At 47.4% G+C, this 27,363-nt stretch overlaps 1 protein-coding gene across 12 annotated transcripts in view; it reads right to left on the minus strand.

Annotated features, from left to right (window-relative positions):
• The window catches only part of TENM4 (teneurin transmembrane protein 4), a 2,793,707-nt gene that overhangs the window by 481,048 nt on the left and 2,285,296 nt on the right, over positions 1–27,363 (minus strand). For all 12 annotated transcript variants that reach the window (XM_072726015.1, XM_072726027.1, XM_072726024.1 and 9 more), the window contains one exon: positions 15,342–15,443. In XM_072726015.1, coding sequence (XP_072582116.1) covers positions 15,342–15,351 — 10 coding nt within the window. In that variant the 5' untranslated portion in view covers positions 15,352–15,443. The remainder of the gene's footprint in view (positions 1–15,341; positions 15,444–27,363) is intronic.

Consider the following 27,363-nt stretch of genomic DNA (forward strand, 5'->3'; position numbering starts at 1 on the left):
GAAGAGAAGGCAGTCTGGAGTGGCAGGCTCAGGGTGTCACTGAGACTAAGGTTCCGGACCCCGGGCAGGTCTGGTGCTCTCAGGAAGTGGGACCTGGGCATCTGCTTGCTTCAAGGTTCTAAGCCTCTCATGGGCACAAGGAAGCCTGTCCTAGTCCTTCAGCCTCTGGGGCAAGTTTCTAGGGGAATCACCCATTTGGATACAAAACCCTTTCTGCAACATAGGTGTGTGTTATGGGGTGGGGGTGTCCCTAATAGGGGAAATCATAAAGAAAAGGGGGTAGTGCTGAAGGCAGACAATAAAATCTAGCATCTCCTGAAGGTCCTTGAGAAGAAGCCAGAGGTGCAGCCAAGTGGCTGCCTGAATAGCACTGGAAAGAGAGTATCTTCTATTGGAAGACAACAGAAAATACGGGGAGCTTTCTCCTTTCTTGAGGTTAAAGCTATGGGGTTGTGGTGCCAGTGGGTGGACAATGAGGCTCTGATACTGTCTGTTGCTGCCAGGTGCAGGGGAGACGGGTGCAGCCCTGGCTTCAGTGAGCCTCCTACCCCTCTACCCAAGCAGTTTTAACCTTTTTTGTCTAAATCCCCGCAAGCACCATTTATGAATATCTTAGTCCTGGGCAGAGCATGGGACAGTGACAGATTCATGCTACACACACCCACTGAGGGTGGCCTGGCACTCAGGCACCCTGCCTTCAAGAGGTCTCAGGGGAAACACCCAGAAGTGCTCCCACGTGCCCAGATAACTGCAATGTGGGCAGAGAAGCCTGCTGTGGGAGAGAGGCCAGAGCCAGGCAAGGGCCTAGGTCAGGTGGGCTTGGGAGAGCTTTCTGTGTATCATCTTGCTTGATCCTAATAACAACATTATTGGTATGTCAGTTTTACACACAAAGTTACAGAGGTATAGGGTGGTTAAGAAAGTTGCTCTATTAAACTCAACAGCAAAGAAACAATCCAGTCATGAAATGGGCAAAAGGCATGAACAGAAATCTCACAGAGGAAGACATGGACATGGCCAACAAGCACATGAGGAAATGCTCCGCATCACTTGCCATCAGGGAAATACAAATCAAAACCACAATGAGATACCACCTCACACCAGTGAGAATGGGGAAAATTAACAAGGCAGGAAACCACAAATGTTGGAGAGGATGTGGAGAAAAGGGAACCCTCTTACACTGTTGGTGGGAATGTGAACTGGTGCAGCCACTCTGGAAAACTGTGTGGAGGTTCCTCAAAGAGTTAAAAATAGACCTGCCCTACGACCCAGCAATTGCACTGCTGGGGATTTACCCCAAAGATACAGATGCAGTGAAACGCGGGGACACCTGCACCCCGATGTTTCTAGCAGCAATGTCCACAATAGCCAAACTGTGGAAGGAGCCTCGGTGTCCATCTAAAGATGAATGGATAAAGAAGATGTGGTCTATGTATACAATGGAATATTACTCAGCCATTAGAAACGACAAATACCCACCATTTGCTTTGACGTGGATAGAACTGGAGGGTATTATGCTGAGTGAAGTAAGTCAGTCGGAGAAAGACAATCATTATATTGTCTCATTCATTTGGGGATTATAAAAATTAGTGAAAGGGAATAAAGGGAAAGGAGAGAAAATGAGTGAAAATAGCAGTGAGGATGACAAAACATGAGACACACCTAACTTGGAAATGAACAAGGGGTAGTGGATGGGGAAGTGGGCGGGGGGTTGGGGTGACTGGGTGATGAACACTGAGGGGGGCACTTGGCAGGATGAACACTGGGTGTTATGCTATATGTTGGCAAATTGAACTCCAATAAAAAAAAGAAAAACAGAAAGTTGCTCTAGGGGATACCATTTGCAAGGAGGAGAGTCAAGATTAGAACTCAGCTCTTTTACTGTTAGGATAAACTTTTCTGAGAAAAAGAGTAATACAGGACCTTTTAGGCTATAATGAGAAGTCTGGGCTTCCTCTGGAGGGCAAGGGTAAGACAGAAAATCAGTAAGTGGAGAGGGTCACAAGCAGACCTCTGGTTTAGGGATGCTATCATGGGGCCACCCTGAGCTCCCACCTCAACATCTCTGAAGGAGCCTCCCAGCTCCTTGATTTTATTGCTTTTCTTCTGAGCCTCTTCCTTCTTTATTGGGCATGGCCAGATCAGAGCCCACTCCACAGCCACCAGGGCAAGACACAAATGCAATAAAGCATAATGGCTGGTCCTCCAAATCTGGATGTTGTCCTCCTCGAGGCTACCCAGATTTTACCCCTCCTCTGGGCCCAGTAGCTGCCCAGAGTCTCCCCTCTCTGAGATGTGCCCATAGAGGGGAAGAATACAGCTTCTGCAGTCAGTGGGTTCTGGGTTCAAGTCCTGCCTCTACCCCTTGCCTTCTGTGTAAGCTATAGAACATTCCCTTCCTCCTCCGGCCTGGGCTGGGAGGAGCTGGGTGTAAACACATCAAAGGCCCTTCCAGCCCTGCACTTCCTCCTGGAGCATAGCCTCACCTCATTGGCTGAGATGGCAATAACCCTTCCACACCCTGCCCCCTCCACAATGGGCTGTTGTGAAGACCAACAAGAGAACATGCAAGAAAATACTGGCCACACAATGTGCTTTACAAAGGGAGAATTATTTTATTATCCTATAACCTAGTCTGTCTCCAGTGCCTCCCGACTCCCTTTCTTGTGTGTGCATGATTCCCCTGGTGGTGGGGAGGAGGGTAAGGTGGGAAGTCTGATGTTGCAGACGATGAGGGAGCTGTGGGCATTTCTCTAGGCCACATTTGGATTTTCTGAGTCCAGTCCTGATAGGTTCTGAGCAGAGATAATGAACCCGCTACAGAAGATAGGCCTTGCAGGGAAACTGAACTGGTATCAGGAAGAAGGCCCCTCTGCTTAGTTCTGTGGAGCACGGCAGTGCTCCTGAGTTCCCAGGCCTGGGTGCCACCAGCTATGTGTCAATGACACAGAGGGGGGTGGTCTCATCAGTATGCCTGCCCTGGACAGACCCATATGGGCATTGAGGCATCAGCAGTGGGCAGAGGGGTTGTAGAGAGATAGTCCATTCCTGGGCTGGAGGGCTCTTCCCTCCCTCCTTCCCTTATATCAGGCACCAGGGCTCAGAACTGATCTAGCATCCAGCTTTGCCCTCAGGGAAACCCAGGAAGGGCAGCAGATACAAGGTCAGGATTAGGAGCCAGGCCTTCCCCCGGTTCTGCACTTTAGTCATCTGGGAAAACACCCTAACTTCTCATAGCCTCGGCTTCTGTATCTATAAAACGGGGACAATTATTATGAAGGATCATAATGGTTGAGTTGCCGTGAGGGTCAAGTGAGATAATACAGTAAAACACTTAACACATGATTAAATAATGATGATAGTTATAATTATGGGGTTGGGAGAAGGTGAATCATCCAACACACATGTGCAGAGGGCCTGTTACGTGCCAGGTGTTATTCAGGGAATGCTCATCTATGCAGCCCATCTTGGGCACCAGTGAGTATAGTGACAGAGAGAAGTATGGAGCTGCAGGGCAATGAAGGTCCATCCAACCCTCCCTTCCCCACTGTCCTTGCTATTCCCCCACCCTCATGGTACTTTTTTCCATGCACAACACCCGCCCCACCCCACCCCCGCCCCAGCTCTGGCTGGTCCTGGATCCATAGCCTCTTACCTAAATGGAGGTACAGAAGCCTGAGACACCAGGAGACTAGGCTGAGGTGCCCAAATTAACTCAGCCCATGGGAAAACTCCAAACTCTCCCCTTAAAAGACAATCAACTAATAAGCTTTAACCCTACCTGAATGTCTCAGCTTTCCTCACGTTAATTGCTCTAAACAGGTTGAATATTAATTGGGTCTCTGATGAAGCACCAGAAAATGTTGTCTTTGATAACTCAAATGGATCACCCCATCCCTCTCTCAGATAATTCCAAGAGCTTCTGGAACATTCACAGGGTCCCAGAGAAGGGAATTTGCCTACAAGGCTGCTCATGGCCTACAGCAGTGACTGTCTGGGAACCACTCGTTCAACAGATCTCATCCCGTCTGGGCCCTCTCCTGAACATGTGTGTGTTGGGCTGGGCGGGGGCAGGGAACCCACTCCTAATAGCATTCACTGAGTACCTACTAAGCACCAGGAGATGGACACATATCATTTCATTTAAACCTCAGAACAACCTTGTGAGGGGTTATTGTGCCATTTTACAGGTCAGGAAACAGAGGCTCAGGGAAATCAATCTTGTCTGAGGTTATACGGGTGGTTCAGTGAGAGAGGCAGCTTTGAATGTAAGCATATCTGGCTGTAACACTACTGCTTTTATAGTTAGCGGTTCAGCCTTTCTTTTCATTCCCCCTGTCACCAAGAAGGTTTTAGAGACACTTGTTTTTCCAACTCCCTTCTCTTCCCTATGAAATGTTAATATTGCAGATATACCATATATCTGTTCATATACACTGGCCCATCGGAGGATCACAAACCCTTGTAATAATTAAGATATCTTTTCACTCTCAACCCTCCCAGATTCAATTTTACCCATTTGTGAATGATGGGGTCCCTGGTGAGAATGTAGAAATCATACCTGTGGTTCCCAGAGTGTTGAGAGGGCAAGGCTTACCCATAGACCAAGACCAGGGAAGGAAAATTAGCTGGATCATTTCTTCTCAAGGGGAGCATTCACATTTTCTTTTGAGGGGCATGGCCTTATTAATTCTAGATTTGCCATCTGTTCCTCATACTTTAGATTTGCTTGCCACTTCCTATGGGCAGCCTGCCTAGACATCCCCATCTGAGTTTGGGTTAAGCTACTTTCCACCTCGGTTCTAGCTGCCAAAGCCACGGTCAGACTCTCTGGTTACTGTTCATGTAAATATCTTTATATACACGAGGAAGAACTGTGGCTTGTCCATCTCTGTATCCCAGAGCCTAACATGAGCACAGCATGTAGTAGGTGCTCAGTGAATGTTTGTGGAATGAATGAATTCCTGGGCAAATGAACTTAAAATTGCTTGTGCTGCCTCTGCTGCACTGGGTATTATTTGCTTTAGCAAAGACCACATCAGGGATGACTGAATCAAGCAACAGCATGCACCCACACCTTCAGAATGTGGTAGCTTTGGGGAATTTTTCATGAAACCAGAGTTTTCATTTGGCAACATCTATAGTATGTTCTGGATTAAGGCCCCCGGGGGACTGAGATGAGCCCAGGATGAGATCTCAGAGAGATGATGATGGACTTGGCCTATGGTATGCAAACCTCCCCTGGCTCTCTGGGCACACTTTGTGGACTCTGGAGGAAAAAAAAATATGATAAACTGTCAACAAGTAACAATCAGGGAAACCCTAACTGATGAAGTCTCATGTTTACACCAATGCAGGCCTAGGGTGGCCGCTCTACACTTCTATTTCCAACAGTATGACTGACTATTCACCCTAATGCAGTATACAGGAAAATTCCAGGTTAAACAAACAAATTTATTTTTAAATATAGGGTTGAGCCATCATGAAAGAGAAGGAAATCCTCAGAGGTCAAAACAACCATGAGACAGCATGAATTCAGGGGTCCCAAACACTGAGTGGATGATGGGCCTGGGGATATCTGCCGTTTCTTAGTGATCTGGGGCTTTTGGTTTTAAAGAGCCAAGGTAAGACACAAAATCACAGTCCTTTGTCCTTCAGAAGATGGAAGGGAAACTGAGACTCTCACAGCTAAGACTGAGAAAGGAGACACACTTTGGTGAAGGGGTGAATCAGAAAAACACAAAATCCCACCCTGCAGAAGGAAGCAGTACGGAAACTTGACCCTAGGTCTGGCCAGACAAGAAGGAAAATTTTTAAATGGCTGAGGAATTCCAATTACAAAATGGCCCTCATATGGGTCTGGAACTTGACTATGTATTACTTTGTGGCCAGCAAGGAAAAAAAAAAAAAAATACAAAAAACAAAAAAAACAATCCAAGCTGAGTGTTAAAGTGACCTCAAGTTGGTGGTTCCTCCAGGTACCGGGCAGCAGCAAATGCAAACTCTTTCTGGAGCAATAAATTTTCAACTCAGGCCTCAAAGGAATCCCACAAAATTTTAGCAATCATAAATCTACAATTTAAGAAATCACAGAGCACATGAGGAAACAAGGCACCACGAACGAGAGCCGAAACAATGAACATATCAATCAGACCTAGGAATGCTACAGGTAGTTAAATGATCAGATTCAGAAAATGAAATGTGTGCAATATTTAGAGAAATATGTCAAAGTAGTGAAAGTATAAACAAAGAACAGACTTTCGAAAAAGATAAAGCAGACTGAAAGATAACCAACTAGAACTTCTCGAAATGGGAAGGCATCATCATGTATGGGCGCCTCCAGACTGCTATTTTTAATCTGGCTTACAGTTTTGGAATAAACTGTGATGTTGGAATCAGAAAAGTAAAATGCTGTGTGACTTGGGTTAATCACTGCCTATCTCTGGGCCTCAGTTTCCTCATTTGCAAGTGAAAGAGTGGAACTAGATCACTTTGTAAGTCCAACTCTATAAACTAATCTTCCATAATATGACAGATCATGGCCATTGGGCACCTATTTTTTTGTGCCACCCTGGACTATTAGCATTCTACATGATTTTTATCCTTGCGAGTACCACTGAGGTATGGGCTATTATAATACCCAATTCACGTATTAGGAAACTGAAGCAGAGAGGAACTTGCCCAGAGTCCACAGCTGGTAGGCCATGCTTGGTCTCCACTTGTCTGACTCCAGAGTCTACTCTCTGGACTACTCTCTGAATCTGAGATTCAGCACTAGGATTCTCTGGCCTATCAGAAGCCTCCCATGGCAAGGAGCAGCTCCGTGGCCAGCAGAGGCTGTCAACAGTAACCAGAACAGCCATTCCAGTGGGGGAGGTAAGGACCCCGTGAAGTTACTTATCAATAACCAAATATTAAGTACCTTCTAGGAACAAGGCCTGTGCTTATTTTAGACAAGAGCTATGTACAGCAGACCAGCAAACAGTGAAAGATGGCTGGGGCTTACTTCCCAAATACCCTTCAAAATTTTTTCATTCTGAAAGCACTTCTCTGTACATAGGTTTCCCTCATGTATAAAATAGGGATGATAATGGTACTAACATCACCGGTTTGTCACAAGGATTAAATGAGCTAATATAAGCCAGGAGTGTAGCGAGCATGCCATAAATGGTAGTTCTTGCTGGCTGCTGTTCCTGTTTCAACGTAGTGGGGAGAAGTTGGGTTTTGCAGCAGCTGACCTTGATTCAGCTCTGGACTCCCCCACCTCGCAGCTTTGTGACTTAAAGTCACTGACCCTCTCTGAGGCTCCGTGGCCCCATCTGTGAATCAGAAATAACAATGCTTACCTCACCAGTAGTTGTGAGGGGGAAATGGACCGTGAAATGCCCAGCTCAGTGGCTGACATATAATAGGTACTCAACGAATGTCTGTTCTCACCCTTGGAGTGTTTTCTGCACACTCGGCTTTTCTACCATGGTTAGAATCCAAAGAGGGGAAGGATTCTCTGCTTATCGATGTTGACTCACTGTTCTCTTCCACCAAGGGAACTTTCACAAAAGCAGTGGGGGGTATAAGAGGTCTGAAGACATCCACTTCATAGCAGGTAAGTCAAGGCAATGCAGTGATAGGGGTCCGCAGCCTCAGAGAAGGGCCTCCAGGCCACGATCTGCTGCTTTGGCTTCACTGGCCACTGAAGATGTACAGCCGAAGATGCAATCGGCGCAAGGAAGTGAGCCCTACCATCAGGAGGATTTGGTCACTGAATCCACCAAGGATAATGACACTGACCTTCCTATTTGGAAATAAACCAGGCGTTCGGCGTGTAAATGGCTCTGTGATCATTCTGCACACCCAGGACCATGCGGCAGCCCCACTCGAGGATGGGGACAGGTAAAAAGGATATTAAAGGGGTTTCAGAAGGACAGCGACACCTGGAGCATGACTGTCACTCTGCCAACCCCAACCCCGGCAGGCCTCGGGGAAGGAGAGAATTTCACCCCTGGCTTCCCAAAGGAGCATCAAAGGCTGGGACCAGAAGTGGTTGCCTAGAGGGATTCCTTTTTTGAGCAAATAGGGAACTCAGGTTTCAAGGACGATCTGTGACACCTCTTGGATTTCATCTTAAGTCACCTGCTCCTCCTACCTCTTCCTCCCTGGGACCACCCATGGGTTCAAGTGGACTAGGACATCTATGACAAAGTAGATGCTTGGTGCTGAAAGATGGTGGTGGCATGGGAGACGGGTGGGCATTCCAGGTTCTCTGAGTACAAGTCAAAGGTGCAAACTCAAGGAGAGAAAAGGAACCTTGGAGGACAGACGGTCCAGGGAGCACAAGCCTGACACCAGCTGCTGCAGCATCGCCTGGCACTGCTGACCCTCACCAATCACCCCGCAGGAACCAGACTCAGCATTCCCTCTGCATGTGGAGGGCAGTGTGGTGCTCCCAAACAGACCAGGTCCCAACCCCCTCTCCTCCACATGCTAGGACATATGTGTCAATGAGCAGGATGCTTTTATGCGACTCAGGTTGGGCACTGGAAAGTGGGGATACTCCTATCTCATAGAGCCTCAAACACAAAGGTTTTCATAATGAGGATAAAAGCATGCAATGTGCCTAGCGTAGATCCTGCCCCACAGTAAGAGTTCAATACATGCTCCTGTATCCTTGCTTAACTGACATAATTGGCACCATATGTAACCCCACACTCAACCTCATCAGCCTGGTTTGCCACACTGAGTATTCATTTAAGAACTAGGGTGTGCCACATATTTCTCCAACCTGCTCCTGAGAAGAATATATCTTTTCCGAGCCCTTTGATTTCCCAGGTTCCCACCACCAACCAGGATGGCCAGTTCTGGCAGGTCCTGACCACTCTAACTCATTAGTATCTCCACTGAGTCAATACCTCCACTGTGGCCGTGTCTTTTATGAAAAGTAAGCAATACAAGAGCAGAGAGCATGGACTGCCTGCTGTGTACAGGGAAGCTGCCACAGGGGAAACAAAAATGCATAACTGGTGATCTTGTTCGACTTTCTGAGGGCTAAAAAGTGTATTTGGAAAGCCATGATAGAAACACATTTTTAAAAAGCAGGTTGGCAGTAGTAAACACTCGAGGTCACAGAATGGTGCCAAGCCCATGTGGCGTGCTGGCAAAAGTAATCACTAGCTTTAGAAGCACACTGACTTGGGTCTGAATCCCAGTTGTCACTTACTAGCAAAGGATCCTTGAGTAGGGGAGGGCGGAGGGTGCCTCAGTTTGTCCACCTATAAAATGGGGGAAATGCCCCTAACTGCAATGATGATTCCATAAACATGATGCATGCCTGGCACAGAGTAAGGGCTCAGTAAGCTGTTAGTTTCATTCTTTCTTCTTCCTCATTCCCCATTTAATTCTAGATTGTTGGTGTTACTTTATTCACCAGTGAATTAGAATTAGTAGAGGACTTTGATTTGCCCTTTGGTGGCTGCTGTTCTCTGTACATATGAATTCGTACACCATCAAGCAGATGCTTGTGAAAAAAAAATTGCCACTGGCTTCTGCCTTCTGAAACAGGAAAAACAAAAGGCCCAGCTCCTCTGCCTGGGACCCCAAGGCTTCCACCAGTAGGCCTCAACCTCCCAGCCACTCCCCTGCTGCAATGCTCACGCTAGTAACACCCATCAGGGTGCTAGGTATGCAAGAGGGCTTAGCCCAGCCTAGAGGATGTTAGGGATGGTAAGAAAGGCTTTCCAGAGGCAGGTGCATCCAAAGTTAACCCTAAAGCACAAGGAGGATTTTGCCAATAGACCAATATGGAGAAGGCATTCTGGGCCAAGAGAATATCATGTGCAAAAGGCCTGAGGCCTCCCCTGGGCAGCCAGGCTTCAGTCCAGGTGGATTCTTGCCGCCTTGCCTCTCAGACTGTCCTCACTTCTTTACCTCTCCTTACTAGGCAGACAGATGACCTCTTCTGCGCACTCCCTGTTGGACTCTGGCAAGGGTCTTACCTCTTGTGCCTGGCTTTCACAGTGCAGCCCAGGGATCCCTGTAGGTCCCTGAGACCCTTTCGGGGAAGTTGGTGAGGTCAACACTACTTAAAATATTGCCCTTTACATCCTTTTTCTCTTTTCACTATAGAGTGGAGTTTTCCAGATTGAATGCAGAGACAGATATATCTTCTTTTAGGCCAAAGATTAAAGAGATTTGCCAAAACATAAGACAATGCTGTTCTATACATTTTTGTTTGTTGTAGAAAAGTCATTTTCATAAAAATGTGTTATTTCTGTTAAAGTAAGCGCTTATTACTTTAAATAAGCCATAAATAATTATTTTAACATTTTTTCAGTGCTAATTACTAGCGTGACAAATTTTGACAGACATAATCCACATAAACAAAAACTGTTTGGGGTCTTCAATAATTTGGAAGAGTCAAATAGGGTCCTGAAACCAGAGAGTTTGAGAACTGCTGCTTTAGGGCAGACTGTGAAGAGGGCCAGGGGGCGTGACTGGGAAGCATTCTCAGATGGCAATTTCTGCCCATCACCAAGAAAAGAGCCCACAGGCAGTCTGTCCCTGGCTGGATCCATCTGTCTCATCTGCCTCTGTCCCTCCCTTTCCTCCCCATTCCTGTGAAAACCCTAGTGCAGGCCAGGTCTCTCACTCAGCAGTGACCTCTTCCCCAAGCTCGGGGCTGGTGTGTGGTCAGGAGGCTTTGCTGTTAGGAAGGCAGGGTCCAAATAACTCCGTGTCTCTAACTGGCATTTCCCTGATGACTAAAAATGTGGAACATCTTTTTTTGTGCTTATTGGCCATTTCTGTTGTTTTCTTTGGAGAAATGCCTATCCAAACTCTTTGCCCATTTCTGAATTAGGCTCTTTGTCTTTTTATCGCTGAGTTTAAGAGTTCTTTATATATTCTGCATACAAATCCCTTGTAAGATCTATGACTGCAAATACTTTCTCCCATTCCAGGCTCATCTTCACTTCCCGTGCAGTGATCTCCGCAGCACCAAAATTTTTAATTTCGATGATGTCCAATTTATGTATTGTTTCCCTCATTTTTGTGTGTGCCTAACCACTGCATGACTTATCTGAGGTTGTGAACATTTATACCTATGTTTTCTTCTAAGGGTTTATAGTTTTAGCTCTTGCATTTAGGTCAACAATGCATTTTGAGTTAATTTTTTTAACCCTGGGTGGGGAAAGGTCCAACTTCATGCTTTTGAATATGGATAGCCATCCTCCCAGCACCATTTGCTGAATAGACAATCAGTGTCTCTAAGACTCAGTCATCTCTTCTCAAAATGGACTTTAAAAGACCACCTTACAGGGTGCTGTGAGCACTCAATGAGAGAAAAAAGTGCCCTGTGGGTCCCTAACACACAGTAGACAATGCCTATAACTGAAGGATCAGACAGGGGATGTGAAATGCTCTGACACACTGGTCATCTTTACTACCATTTGACCAGAGCTTTTCCATCCCTAAAGGTCATCAGTACCTACCACACCCCACCTGCTTGTCGTAAGAACCTTGTGCAACCCTCAGAACAGTGGTCTGTAACCACTTTCTCAGAACCCCCTCTCTGAGGGGCCCTGGAAATCTTTTTCTTCTTCCTCTTTTTTTCCTTTACTTTCTACTTAATTTCACATTAAATGTTCTTGGTCTTAATTAATTAATCAAGTTAAGATTGTTAACCCACTCAAATCTTTTTTGGCAAGGTGGTGGGAAGGCATGAATGAACAAATGAGTCAATCAATTAAAAGGCTTCTAATTTAAAGTCAGATAAGTGAAGCCCCTAGAGGTAAAGGGATCATGCAGGCCACCCCGCATGCAGGTGTCAGAGGTGGGACACGGGACCCTAACTCCAAGGACTCTACACTCCCTCACAGCACTCCTTCTCCTGCCCCGGAGAAATCTTTTTAAATCAATCTCCCTCCTCCTCAGTGTTTGCAACACCTCCCGATTTAGTTTTCTCTCTGCATTTCATTAGTGTCCCATTTGCCTCATCTTCCTGATCTCTGAGGCAGGCGTTAAGAAGGAGGAGACTGAATTGGCAACAGGGCTCCCTGCCTCCTGATTGTGAGTGAGGTGACATGTAGGGGAGGAGAGCGGTGGCCCCTGGACTGTGATTCGACATGGTGCTCTGGTCCACTTGGCTCAAGCCAACAGTCACAGGACTCTCGCTGTGCCCAAGGCACTGTGGGGCTCAGAGACGAGGAGCTGTGCTTGCCCTGGAGACCCCCATGCTCACAGGGATGGATGGACAGCACCTGTGCCATGTGTTAGAGTGACATCGCCCTCCTGGGCAGGCAGAGAGAGTGAGAAAGAGTGAGAAGTCAGCTGATGGAGAAAGGCAGTGGGGCCATTCCAGGGTTTGGAATAGCATATATAGAGGCAGGAGGGGATAAACAATAACATGTAAGCAAATATCGATGTGGAATCTGTTGTGAAATTATTTGTTTATTCATTCACTCATTCAATATGTGCTCACCAAGCACCTGTTCCAGCAGTAAGAGCCCTCCAGGGAACCACACAAAGTAAATCCCTGCCCTTAGGGAGCTTATGTTCTAATGGGGGAAGACAGACCCTAGACAAGCTTCCCGAGTAATAGATAATGCAGCAGCTAGAGAAATGTCACATGGATAAGATCAAATGGAACAGGGCACAGGAGGAACTGGACTGGGAGGGTGGCTCCTTTCCTGGGGTGATGGGGGCAGGCCACCTGCTCTCACCACCATTACACATACTTCGCTCACATCACCGGCTTCCTGCCACTCCTCGAGCAGTGAGCATACTTGTGTTCAGCCCCTTTCAGCCTAAGCGTGCCCTGCTTGCTCAGATACGATGTGGAGGTTTGTTCACTGCTGTTCCTCTGCCTAAAGAACTTTTCCCAACACTGGAAAAAAAGGCATCTATGCCGCATGCCTTATGCCTTGAGGTGGGCGTGTGTTTTGGGTTCAAGGAAAAGTAAAGAGGTCAATGGGTGTGAGCGAGGGGTACACAGGAGAGATGGGGTCAGACAGGAGAAGGGTTGGCTTGTTTAGGTCCTAGTGGGTCACTGTGAGGAACTTTCGCTTTTCCTCTGCTAAAGATAGGGGCACATGGCAGGTTTTGAGAAGCAATCTGATCGGCCAGAGCCCTGGAGAGAAGGGTAGAAGGACAGCCCCATGAGGAGTCCACTGCAATAGTCCCAGTAAGAGACCATGGCTTGGACTAGTGTGGGGACAGAAGAGGCGGTCACGCGAGCTGGGGAGGGGAGAGCAGTGATGGAGCCAGTGTAACTATAACACAGTGTGCAACAAGAGGGATGAGAGGAGATGAGGCCAGGGATTAAAAGGAGAACATTCTAGACAGATCTGGCACAGGCACTCAGATTCGACCCCACAGAATTTGTCAGACCCCACTACTACCTATATTTCTGCGATTTCTTCCCTCCCCCCCTCGAATTCAACTGTGGGCCCGGCTCTGTGGGCGGCACCCACATGGGATGAGCAACCCAGGTCTGGCCTCCATGAGGCTCCCTCTGTTGTCGCTGGAAGCCGTGTTCACATGGGACACGCAGCAGGATCTGGAGGAACCAAGGGGAGAAAGGCCAGGATGGAGAGTGTAGAGGAGGAAGGGGAGAGCAGATTTCCTGAGGATCAGTGGAGTAGGGTGGCAAGGTTCAAGTTTTGATTCCGCCGTTTGTGCATTATAAGTGAGCACGGATAGGGTCGACCAGTTCACCTTTAGCTTAGTTTTCTGAGCTCACCGAGTGGACCTCAGTTTGCTTATCTTAAAAATGGGATTGTAAGATCTACCTCATGGGGCTCCCTGAGTAAATGAGATGTATAAATCAAGTACTTGGCACAATGTCTCAATAAACATGACCCCATTTTATGAAGAGCTGATAATTTTAACAGATCTCCTCAGAGAGCTGCGCCTGTATGGCTGAGCGCTCCTCCTGGTTTGTAGTTCTACACTCTTCAGGCTGAGAGCAGAAGCCACCTCTGTTCTCCTTCCCTGGTACATCCCCAGAGCCTAGCTTGGTGCTCATCTTATTGGGAGTATTCAGTATGCCTTGTTGAACTGCTAAATAAATGATTCAGTCAGAGGTTATGTAAGATCTAGGCTTCAGCACTTTTTAGCTGGAAGACCTCAGACCACACAGTTAATTTCTCTGCACCTCAATTTTCGTGCCTGTTACACAGAAATAATATCTCCTACGGTGGAGACAGTTACTCTCATCAAATAACCTCATTTTCCCCACATTTCCCTGAGCCCCAGAAGTCGGGCAGGACTATGTGTGACTAGTTTTGGCCCGCGGGCTGTGTGTGACTTCTGGACCAAATCATTTAAGGTCCAGTGCTCAGGCCTCTGGTTCTCTTCCTCTACTGCAGAGACCAAGGTGCCACATGTTCCAGGTGGTATACCTAAAAATCTAGCAGAGCTTTCATCAACCTGGCTTGAGTCAATAGGTAGAGCAGAGTCCTCTATCTCCCTTGGTTGGACACGTAGCATGAACAAGAAATAAACTTTGGCTGTGTTGAGCCACTGAGACTCTGGAGTTAATTTATATTGGAGCATAACTGAGCCTAGCAAGACTCAGACGTCTACCTTGCAAGATTACTTGGAGGATATGAGAAAGTGCTTGGTTCATGGTAAGTTTTTCAACAACGGGCTTGCTCCCTGGGTTCCTGGGTCCTGGCCCCTCGGCTTCTTCGGCCTTCTTCACCATGACCCAGCCTCCGTTATATGACTCTACCTCCCCTAGCTTGAAACATGCTTCTATTTCTCTGATGCAACCCAGGTGTTTTATACTTTTTGTCATTGTTCTTCTGCACAGCAATATGAACAAAAGCATTCCAAGGGCTCTTCTGGCTCGTTGGACCTGGCGCCCAGCCCACCTGTCTGGGCAGCCACCCCCTCACCTGCTCCTGCCACATTCCAACTATGCCTCTGATCCCACTCCAATTCAGCTCAACATGTAACCATCAAACTCTGGACACGCCCCCGGTCTCCTGGATCCTAGAATAATCCTGATGGCCACTGCTGCTCCTCTGGTCCTGGACCTGCATGGTGCTTCCTGGCTGCCAGCTCCCACATTACATCTCAGCTGGATGCCTAGGCCCTGCTTGCCCTGCCCTCTCACTGCACTGGCTGCTGGCTTGGCTTCCAGCACCCATCACTCCTCTTACTGCATCTGCTCCCCAAAAAGGAATCTCCAATCTGGCCTGACCTCCTTTTACTCCTCATGCTGCTTAGTGGCAAAAGCCTTCAACCAAAAAGCACATGTGGTTTCAGATTCCAAGATGGCATTTTTCATTAAGACACAAGTTTGCAGTTGATGACACAAAATCAGAGCAGACGAGGGGACTGACCTGACTCCATGTCAGCACGTTCTGAAGAGTCAGCAGTGTCCCTGGGCCCTGCAGCCCTCTCTCCAGGGCCATCGGATCCTGGACGACAGGGCAGGATCCTTTCTGTAGAAGCAGAGAACACAGACCCTACTGAGTGACATAGCAAGATGCCCTGGACCCTTTCCCACAGGTTTCTCCCCAGCATTCATTGCAAACACATGCCAATAGTGGGGAGCGGGGTTTGCTCCTGATCTCACAGCAACAAAGAGAAGCAGCCAGGGGTGGGAGGGTAGGGCGTTGTGTGTGTCCCAAATACCCTGTGAATCCCACAGGAACCTCCTCTATGTAGCTTTCCTTGGCAGCTCTGGTATACTTTCCCGTTCTCTCATCCATCTTGAGCTGTGGGAGTAATGGTCTTGTCTGACCAAACTCCTCAAGGGCAAGGACTGCAGATCAGTCGTCGTTACAACCCTAGTACCCTGTTAGGACTTGGAGCAAAGGTGAATCAAGAGTGCTGTGAAGGATTGACTGGGCACTGTGATGCGGGAGTAGGGGGGCGGGGGATGGAGCATGGGCATGAGGCTCTACCCTCCTCAACAGGTCTAACATTGATTCACCAGCTAAATAAATGCATCACCGAAGCTCCTTGAACCTTAGTGTCCTGCCTTATAGAATGGATCTTCCCTGTGATACACCATAGTATGGGGGTTGGGAGCCACCTGGGCCAAGTTCCTCACACACAAGAGTTCTGGCTCTGGTGCATCTGTCACTGCAACCTCTAGCAAATCACATCCTCTCTTTAGGCCTATGTTTCCTCATGTGAAACAGGAAAACTCTGAACCTAGTGACCAGTGGGGTCCTTTCTGCCCCTAGAATTCTAGGATAATGAATTTGATTCATCTGTGATCTCAATGCCTAAGGAGATACTTGTACACAATAAAGGTTTATGATACCAGTAAAAGAAATCCTACCATACTCAGAAGAAAAGTAAGGAGGAGCTCAGAGGTTTTGAGTCATCTGCCTCAGGTCATGCCAAGAGGTCGAATGAAATTTGAACATAGCTCTAACAGACCGAAGATCTGTTTACTTTCTAGTGTACCAACTATCCCATCCACTGAAAACAGCCCCAAATGCCTTTTTTTTATAAAAGACGCACCAGGCTAAAGAAGGCGGTGTGATGAATACATTTAGGTGCCTGAGGTAAAAATTATTTTTGAGGGGTACCTGCATCACTCAGTGGTTGAGCATCTGCCTTTGGCTCAGGTCATGATTTCAGGGTCCTGGGATCTAGTCCCACATTGGGCTCCCCTCAGGGAGCCTGCTGCTCCCTCTGCCTATGTCTCTGCCTGTCTCTCATGAATAAATAAAACATTTAGAAAAAAAAATATTTTTGAGAAACTCCCTGAATACCTATTTGCCAAATATATGTAGGAGCCTAGCTAAGAAAACATTCCTGTCTATCATCAGGTGAGGAACTAGTGGTCATCTCTATTAAAAACACAATTTTCTTAAGTGTGGCATCTTGCTAGCTTCATCTAAGTTTCATGTTTCTTTACTGTAAATTGTTATCTTTTTTTAAAAGATTTTATTTATTTATTCATGAGAGACACACACACACAGAGAGAGAGAGAGGCAGAGACACAGGCAGAGGGAGAAGCAGGCTCCATGCAGGGAGCCCGAAATGGGACTCGATCCCAGGTCTCCAGGATCACACCCCGGGCTGCAGGCATCACTAAACCACTGCGCCACCAGGGCTGCCCATAAATTGTTATTCTTATCAAAGAGGAACTCTGTTAGGCAAGAACATTTATCAGGCCCAAGCACAGAGAATCCCTTCCCCACTCTCAGGGGTCAGGCTCATGAACATTGCAGGACGGACGACCTGCTAGGCAGAAACAGGATTGACAAAGTGTCCAAAAAAAAAAAAAAAAAAAAAAAAAAAAAAGCCTTTAAAAATCATACTACATGACCTGTAGTAAGAAATAGGCAAGACACTAGATAGCCCCAGACTCTCATTTTACACATCTTGGATGAGCAGTACTGGCTATTATGCCCTTAATTTCTATTTATCATGCCTGGGTCATTGTAAGCTGCCCCACCAAAGTTTCAGAGAGCTGCAGGAGGTTGTTTTGCTATAACAACGGTAACAGGCACCTGCTCCTGTGTGGGGGCCTCTCCCCACCCTTCCAGCACCTGTGGCTTTTAGGACTCAGAGCTCTTGGTTTGGTCAGCAAGGGTCCTGCTGGGGTCCTGGATGTATGCAAAATACTCAGATCTCTCTCAAACCCCCCTCTTCTTGGTCCAGGTCAATGTGGGACTTGGGCTTTGGACCCTGGCCTGGTTCTTAGGGCTCCTCCCCTCTTAGAGAATCCATTGAGCTAGTTTAGCTCCTTTCTCATCTGCTTCTTTGCCAGGGCATGAGGGAAAACCTCAACTCCTTTTCTCCTGTTTATTTCCTTTTCGACTCATAGCCCTGATTTCTCTCTTTTTCCCAGGGCCTCCAACAAGTGCCACAGTGAGTGAAAGGAAAATGCCCATGGGTGGACTGATGGTTTAAGAGGTACTTATGTACTAGCAGTTTATGGAGGGGAAAGCTGGCTACAAAGGGATTGTAGCCTTCATTCATTCCTTCACTTGCTCACTCATTCATTCAGGTCATAAGGGTTAAGTGTCATACAGAATGCACTGATGACTCAGAAGCAAATCCTGCCCTCAGGAAGCTCACGGCTTAGCGAGGAAAGGTAAGGACTCGCAGTTTTGTCAGAGAGACACAGATGAAAGGCAGCGAGAGGCTCGAGGAATGAAGACACCAGCACGGCTGACAGATCAGAGAGTGCTTACTGGACAACATACCGTTTCAGCTCACCCTTGCCTCAGAGGCAGTGGTAGGTGGGGGTGGCCTGGGGACAGGCCAGATCCTCTGTGCAAGGGGGAAAAGCACGGTGGGGAAGCAGGTAAGAAGTGTGTAGCACAGCTTCCCAGAACATGGGCTGTGTGGGAGCAAAGGATGACACACCTGGCAGGTGATGTGGGCTCCCACAAACAGGGCCCTGGAAACTGAGACAGAGAAGATGGCTGTTACTCAATGAGTCATTAGGAGCCACTCAGGGCTTTTAAACAGAGAAGTGACATGACGGGAGATCTGCTGTAAGAAGATGAATTTCTCAAGGCTGGCATAGTACAAGCTCCTCACTGCGTGCCAAGTGTTGAGCAGAGTGTTAGGGGTTGGTTGGTATTTGATCTCATGGAACCTTCTAAACAACAGCATGAGGCAAGCATTATCCTTCCGGACTCGAAGACAAGAAAAGGAGACTTTAGGGAATTTATGTTGCCTGCTTCTAATCCCCTGGCTAGGAAGCAGTGGAGACGAAATCTAAACCCTGTTTTTTTGCTTTCCAGGGGAGCCATAGAGCACGCCGTGACCCAGTGTGCGACACCCAAACCCTTGACACTCTTGGTACACTACCTCCTGTTTCCAGAGCACTTTTCTGCCTACCTTACAGTGGGCAGAATGTGATTGTTTTCTGGAATGCCTTTAAGAGGCCCGGGTGGAATGAAGTGCTTTTCCCCAAAGTGACCACAAATCAAGGAGATAAGACAATGCCTTGAGCTGGGCCCCAATCACCAGACTGCAGTGTCTTACAGAGAATTCCAAAGGTAGCAGGAGATCTTAGAAGGGAGTATTGCTTTCATCCTCCCCTTCTTAGCTAAACCATGGTAGCAGGAGCAGCAGACCCAGGTATCTTTTGGATACCCAAGAATCTGCTCAGGCCATGTACAGCATCCATGAGGGACCACACATTTCTATACTCTGGGTCACCTACAATGTTGGGGAGGATTGCCCAGAGGATTCAATACACCTGAACTCGGTTGTCATATCTGTAGCCTGGAGAAGACCATGGATGACTCCTATCAAGACACCTGCAATTAGGGGTGCTTGGGTGGCTCAGTTAAGTGCCTTCTGCTCAGGTCAGGATCCCAGAATCCTGGGATGGAGCCTTTTTGGGCTCCCTGCTCAGTGGGGAGTTTGCTTCTCCCTCTGACCCTCTCCTTGCGCATGCTCTATCTCAAATAAAATATTAAAAGAGAGAGAGAAAAAAGATGCCTGCTATTAAGACTTGAAGTTTTTTTTTCAATGGGGAAAAAAATGACTTCCTCATTTTAACTACAAGTCATGGTGAGGTATATAACCTGACAATCAAGGATGCAAGAGGAAGCCTAGTGTGATGGGAAGAACAGGGGCTTTAGAAGTAGAGGGCGTCTGGATCACACGGCACCCCATTACCATCTCTGCATCCTGGGACAAACCACCGAGCTCCGTGCATTTCCTCATTATTAAGTGGGAAATGGGACTGGTGATAAGGGATTAGGCTAAGTTGCAGACCCCTGGCATAGACATAGAACATGCAATAATTTCTTCTCCTTTTTTCATGTTCAACATTCCGGGCATTTCTCTCACACTGAGATTGCTTTACTCCTCACAACGTCCCAATTGAAGAAATAGATTTTTGGAGGAAAAAACATGCCAAAATTCTAGCAAGTTGTATGTATCTCTGACCTGGTGTTCATTACTAATGTCTTAGAATCCTGTGTCAGCATGTCCTTTGCTTCTACTCGCCTACGACCTCCCTGAAGTCAGTGACTGCTGTATCTTCAATTTCTAGCACATTGTTAACCACTTTCTCCTTTAGTTACCTTATTTTGAGATCCAAACAAACCCCCAAGGCTTCAGCTCCTGTGGGATTTTATTTTCCCAGCCTGAGGAGTGACTTTTAAGCAGTACCTTCAGGAAGAGCCCATCCGATCCTCTGAAAACCATCTCATTAGCGTGTAATCATTAGCACAGCCAACTCCACCTTGTTACCCCTCTAAGAACTTTGGTTTCTAATCTAAGCCAATTACATGTGCCAACAGTTTCAATAACATTTTAATAATACCAAACCTCCCACGTTTCCAGACAGAATCGGACCAGGTTGAGAGGTCTGGGGTCTAACAGGACGTTGGAGGGCGCCTGACAGTGGGAAAAGAAATGAAGCATCAGACTGGACTCAAACACCAGTTATACAGTTGGGACAGCCCTGCAGAGTACATGGGGCCAGGATAAAAGCTCAGTAATCGTGGATGCCCTTCTTTCCCCCCGATTCCAGAGAAAAGCAAAGCCATGAAACTTGTTGCAAAGTATGTAGGGAGAGAAGACGACAGTTGCCACGTTCTGGAGTCCATTCAGAATATGGATTTTTTTTTTTTTTAAGGTTTTTCTCCCTGAGGACTGAACGGAGCAGGTTATTTCATTTTAATTATGGCAGCTGCAGCTGCATTTTGTGGACTCAAAGACCAATTTTCAGATTAAAAAGAAAAACACACACAGACACAAACCCAACAGCAGGATCAGCTACATACACAGAACAACACCTCCTTCAGAGAGCAGGTCAAGGGGGTGGAAAGGTCTGGACTGTTGTGCTCCAGACACTCAGCTCCAGGTGGAGCTCCCTGGGTGGGCACGCTCCCTTCACTTCCCCTCCCACCTCACATCCTCTCCACCTGCCACGTGCAGGACCAGCCCGTGAGTCATGCAGGGCAATGCAACTTTTCACATTGAGCAGCTGCATATTTTTAATGCACCCAGGGGGAAATAAAGGCAGCAGATGGTTTTATGTAATCTTCTCATTAATTTTTAACTGGTCATCCTCATTCATGAAGGCCTGAAAGACATTTTTTTTATAGGTCCTCCGCGGGTCCAGCGAGCCAGCCCCAGACTTGCGGTGAGGATGCGTGGTGTCACACGGAGGCTGGAGGAGCTCACTTGCCACTTCATGGTCTATAGCTGGTCTCCAGATTTCCATATAGGGTTCTCTCTTAGGGTGCTTCCTCTGTGTACTCAAGGGGCTTTCTCAATGATAGCCTTGGCAAGCGATGGTTCATGAATCCTTCTCAGGTGAGCTGCCCAAATCTGCAGCACATGGAGATGTGTCTTTGAAAGGGTTGAAGATGTAGGTTATCACGGGGATGTTTGCCAGAGAGGAGATGGAGTGGAGTGGGAGTATGTTTCAGAGCACAACTGCCTGGGAATAATACGGGAGATATTGGGCTCCCACCAGGGAAAGATCATGTGCTTATAGGACATGCAAAACCTCTGCCTAGAATAAAGCAAGCACACAGGGTAGGAAACCATTCTCAGATACCCCCGAGTGCTAAAAAGCCACCTGATGGAGTCTGTGGCATCACTGTGGTGTTTTCCCCAAACTTGCTTTACCTTTAAATAAATAAATAAATAAATAAATAAATAAATAAATAAATAAATAAATAAATAAATAAAGGTGAACATTGGTTAAGATTTTTATTTATTTATTCACAAGAGACAGAGAGAGAGAGAAAGAGAAAGAGGCAGAGATATAGGCAGAGGGAAAAGCAGACTCCCTGCAGGGAGCCCGATGTAGAAATTGATCCCAGGACCCCGAGATCATGACCTGAGCCAAAGGCAGATGCTCAACCACCGAGCCACCCAGGTGCCCCAATGTTCACCTTTAAACCCTTCAAGCCCATCATCAAAAATTGTGATTTTGATGTGCCCGGATGGCCCAGTCAGTTAAGCATCTATCTTTGGTTCAGGTCATGATCCTGGGGTCCTGGGACCAAGCCCCACATCAGGCTCCCTGCTCAGTGGGGAGCCTGCTTGTCCCTCTGCCTCTCCTCCCTGCTCCTGTTTTCTAATAAACAAATAAAATCTTAAAACAAAATTCTGGGATTTGAATGTGCAGGATAAACACACATACTTGTCCTCAGCCACCAGAGTGCTTCCAGCTCCTTGGGCTTTGCTCAGCTTTGTTGTGAGCCTGCAAAGCCTCCCCTCCGATGTCCATTGGCTCTTCCTCTTCCTTCAGGACCCAGTGCAGATGCCAGCATTTTCACGAAGCCATCCTTGTTCTAGCAATCACAACAAGCTACACTCCTACATCAAAGAGGTGCTAAGTCTAGGGGATTCCACCAGTAACTACTGAGGCTGATCCAAGCTCTGCGCACCTCTGGTGCTCTTCCTTTCCTTCCTTCAAATGATCATGCTGCCACTGCTGTTCCTAAAATGCGTGTGTGACCATGCTGCAGCTGGCTTGAAAGCCTTGTTGGTGGCCCACTGTCTTTGGGACAAAATCCAAACCCTGCCTTAGAGCAGGCAGTTCTCGCCAGTGTGCAGCCTGGCCACCCTCGCCTCACACTGCACTCGAGCCAGGCCAAGGTGCTCTTCCCTCCTCACGGTCTTCCCTGGTGCCTTTCTTTGGCCTGAGAGGCCTCTGGAGTGCTCACCCACAAGCCTGCTGTGTAGCTCCCCATCTTACACTTGGCAGAGCATCCCCTGGCTTCTGGGAGCCACTTTTTCCACAGCGCCCATCACGTGGGTTGTGTGGGTCATCAGGGCTGACTGGCAGCCGCTCTGGCTCTCTGCCTCGTGGGCACAGGTGGGATCACACACCCCAAGAGGCCACGTCACCAACTACGGCCAGTGGGTTGTAAGCAGAAGTGCACCCCTCCAGGTAGATTTAATTGCCAGTTGAGGACCCTCTGGAGCTTCCTTTCACTCTGGCACCGTGACTGACAGAGTTGACATGGTTTGTGTCAGCCTGGGCCCCCACTGGGCGACTACAAACCCCCCCCCCCCCATGCTCTCACCATGTCTACTGACTCCAGTGGATGGGGAGAGAGAACAGGCCCTTTGTTATACATCATGATGATTTGGGGGTGATTTGTACTGAGCATTAATGAGCTGATCTGCAGATACATGGGTCCTATGAGAATTGTCATATTCTTAAAGTACCCAGACTACCCGGCCATCATTGATTGGCTCAGGAAATGGGACCTTATTTAGAGATAGGGTCTTTACAGAGGTACTGGAATTAAAATGAGGTCATTGTGGGGTGGGCCCTAGTTCAATATACCTGGTGTCCTTATCAAAGGGGGGGTTAATTTGGACAGGCAGACACAGAGAGACCACCACAAGGCAGTGTAGCCAGGACTGTGGCCTGGGACAGACCCCTCCCTTCACAGGGAAACACGCAGGAAGCATGGCCCTGTCCATACCTTGATCTGAAGTTTGAGCTTCCAGAACCATGAAACAGTACATTTCTGTTGTTTGAGCCTTTTCAGTTTGTGCTACTTTGTTACGGTGGCCCTAGTAGACTAACAGGGGAAAGCTAGTCTTCAGTGAGAGAGAAGGAAGCTCGCAAGAGAAGTAGACCAGGGCAGCCAAAAAGAGAACTAATTTAAACAGAACAGAAATAAAACCCGATTCCAATTCTACTCTATCTCTTTGCATTTTCTCTGGCTGGAAAGTTCTGGACTCCATGAGGCAGGAGTCAAGATCCCTCTGTTTCGAATTAGTTAATTCTGAGGTCTGTCCCTTTGGACCAATAGTACTAACGCCATTATTAATATTTAATAATTATTATTATTAAGGCAAAGAAAAGGAAAGTAACGTGCCTGGCTCCACCCGATGCTAAATCTGCCAGATAGGTGACTGATGGACAAGCAAGCCTGCCGCTTCTGAATGCTGTCCAAACATGTCCCAGGAAAAGACAGGGTTCCTCCTGTCTGGGTGCAGCAACCTTCATACATTCACACAGTTTAATCCTCTTGGTTTTTCTTTAATCCAGTAAGAGCTACAGTAAAATCTGAAAAGGATTTTCTTCTGCACAGTTATGCCTTTCTTCCCAATCCAAACACAACTGCATGCCTGGCCCCCTGAAATGCTCCAAAACAAAACAAGTCCAGCCCAAATCCCTCATCTCGTTTCATGTTATTTTCTTGGCTGCACAAACTTAGGGGCCTTTGTTTCTTCTGCTCTGCCCTCGGACTCTTCCTGTCCACGTTCCTCCCTGTCTGAGCTCCCACGCCAGCAACAGAGGCTCCAAACTCAAGAAGAGAGAGGCAATGGGAGGGGTGGCAGGCTGCAAACGACTGACCATCTCAGACAACAGCTGGAGATTCCCTGAAGCAACTCACCAGCCCTCTAGAATAACTACCGAACACAGGCTCTCAGGGAAGAGTATGGTCACGTAGTCAGGTGTGGATTATGGGCTTGGCCTTTTGGAGAAGATAATCATTCAGGGTGTAGGTGAGACTATTCTAAGAATAGTCTTGGAATTCCTGAAGTTCTGGAAACATTCCAAGAATTCTACCTTGAAAATCCTACAAAACAAGAGTCACTGCTCTCCTCCAAAGGACTAGGGAAAGCAATTATCCACCTGAGCAAGATTTGATGACTATAGATATTGTAGTTTACTACCTCCTCCCCAAAGTAGAGGATCCTGATTTTTCCTTTATTTGCTCAATCCAGGAGATCATACAAGAATATGCCGCCTAATCAGGCTGCCAGCTGTCTCGATCAGAGAAATTAGAAAAGAGCAGCAGTTTTCTGGAATGGGCAGGGGCCAACTCAGCTTTGAACAGAGGTTGGTGGGGTGAGAGGCCTGAATGGCTGGTAGGCCAGTCAACTGTTGGTTTGCTCCCAGGCCCATTCCCCACACTTCCCGCTCTGTTTTCACAGGGAATTGTAATGTCCAGGCTCCCTTACTTACCAGCTTCTGGGCAGGTGTGTTTGGCAAATGGAAGGCTAAGGCAGAAGGTTGGAGGTGAGGAGAAGAGTGGAGCTAGGGCCAATCTCTCTCTCTCTCTCATTTTAGCATCCCCTAGTAGCAGCAACTCTGTTGCTTCAGGTCCTGACAGGCACCCTATAGAATGGCTCCAGCTCCTGGGGTCTAGAAACATCACTTTCTCTCATTGTCCCTCCAGTCTAGGGATGTTAGTGGTTTCCTGTTGTTGTTGATAACTGGGTTGTCTCAAGATGTACTGTTGAGCTTCTTGGCTGTTTCATCAACTATGTGACCATTCCTATATTAAGTTCCCTTTGTGGAAAGGCCTAAATTACTTTCTGTTTTCCTGCTGAACTTCTGATAGAGGTGCTGAGAGAGAATCTGCAGGTGGAAGTCCCACTCCGCAGCCCCTGGTATGATGGATGCACACAGACATAAAGTACTCAGGTGGGATAGGGAGTCATTGCAGAACCGACCACTCTAAGCAAACCCAATAGGTGATAGGTGGGGTCCCTGTAAGGTTGGGGAAGCAGCCCTGGAAGGAGGAGCATAGGAATACATAGTCAGGTAAATGCTTCCCATCTGCACCCCCCTTGAGTCTAGCCAGCTTGAATACAACTTCTTGTATCAATGGGTAAACTAATGTGGGGGAAGGCCAATCATTAATGCAATAGATGCCAAGGAGCTCAGTTGTGAAACATCAGAATTCTTTGGCAGGTTAGGGTGTCCTGAGTCTCTGTAGGGAAGCTAGGAGTTTAATGAAACTGAGACAGGGCAAGAAAGACATATGTCAGCAAATTTAGTGAGACATTTAAGTCTTAATGGAATATGGCTTATGCAGGTGTTGTCTGTGGCAGCAGCTACAACTATATAGGGATAGCATCCATCCTATCAAACTCAGAGGGGTGGGGAAGCCATCCCTTATTGAGAGGGGATGGAAACTGGAATAAAATAGAGTACTTTGGTGACTGCTGAGACACAGAGCATCCTTGGTTACTAAGGAAGAATTTGAATATGAAGAAGTATCTATAAACAGATAGATACTGGCTGCAACTGAGAAAGAGACACAGGAAAAAAAGAGCCCACCAGAAATTGAGGGACAATGGCTTGCAAACTTTCCATGAGATTTGGCCCCTCACTTGGTGGGCAAGCTTCCGAGCAGAGGTCAGCTTCCCAGAGTCAGAGGAGGAACTCTGGGATCTGTGATGCATTTGCTTTCTGCTTCTGCTCAGGCCCTTGTCACAGGTGGCCTTCTATTGACTGACTGAAGTATCCTGAACCAATGGGCCCCCCAGGACCTGAAGGGACCACCAGGTGTGGAACAGCAGGGCTATTAATGAACTGCCACATGCTTTGCCTCCCTGGAAACCTCTAGCAGTCTCAGAGAGGAAGCCAGCCCTGAAGCTTCAGCATAGACACGTCTCAACCTAGGCTTCCCCACCCACCTTCTCCCACCTCACGTGCCCACCCACACAGCCACACATGCTTCCTTCTACCTTATGGAGGCTGAAAACATCTGTGGGGGGACAAACTGAGTGGGAAAAGAAAGAATCTTATCCAGAGACAGGAAAACCAATGAAATCTGGGGATTCAATGTTTTCCCACTTTTCACTTTTTTTTTCAAACTTGTTATGACATGTCTCATGTTTTTTTTTAATAAAATATTTTTAGAACTGTTTAGATTTACAGAAAAATTACATGGAGAGTTCTCATATACTGTGCATCCAGTTTCCCCATTATTAACATCTTATCATGCCTCTGGCCCAGGGTAGGGAAGCCCTTGGCCACTAGGTCAGGGAGGCAGCTGTAGAAGTGTTCTGCACTCACCACAGCATTCCTATGATCACTGGCATCCTCGCCCCTTGGGACACACCAAGCCCTCAGTGTGGCCTCAACTGACCCTTCTGGCACCAAGTCTGAATTCTCCTTCCTTTCTTCTTCTTTTTTTTTTTTTTTTTAAATTTATTTATGATAGTCACACAGAATGAGAGAGAGAGGCAGAGACACAGGCAGAGGGAGAAGCAGGCTCCATGCACCGGGAGCCCGACGTGGGATTCAATCCCAGGTCTCCAGGATCGTACCCTGGGCCAAAGGCAGGCGCCAAACCACTGCACCACCCAGGGATCCCCTCCTTCCTTTCTTCTTACTGCACTCGATTTGCTTGCAACTTCCCAAACATGTCTGTAGCCTCTCACTTTCATGCCCGTTCCTCTGCCAATAATGCCACCTCACCCCTTGGTACTAGAAACCTTTCTTCTCTGTGCTACATTGTACATTTCTGTCCATTCCTGACTGCTTGACCTAAAATTGTGATTTCCCTCCAAAACTCCCAACCCCTTTCCCTGTATTTCTTGGCGGTACTCTTCAGCATCTGACATGCTGTTTATTAACTTGCTTATTGTTTATCTCCTCTGCCAGAGTATAAGCTTCATGATATTTGTCTGCTGTGCTTACAGCTCCAT

Source organism: Vulpes vulpes, chromosome 11 (genome assembly GCF_048418805.1).
Source record: "Vulpes vulpes isolate BD-2025 chromosome 11, VulVul3, whole genome shotgun sequence".
Classification (NCBI taxonomy): domain Eukaryota; kingdom Metazoa; phylum Chordata; class Mammalia; order Carnivora; family Canidae; genus Vulpes; species Vulpes vulpes.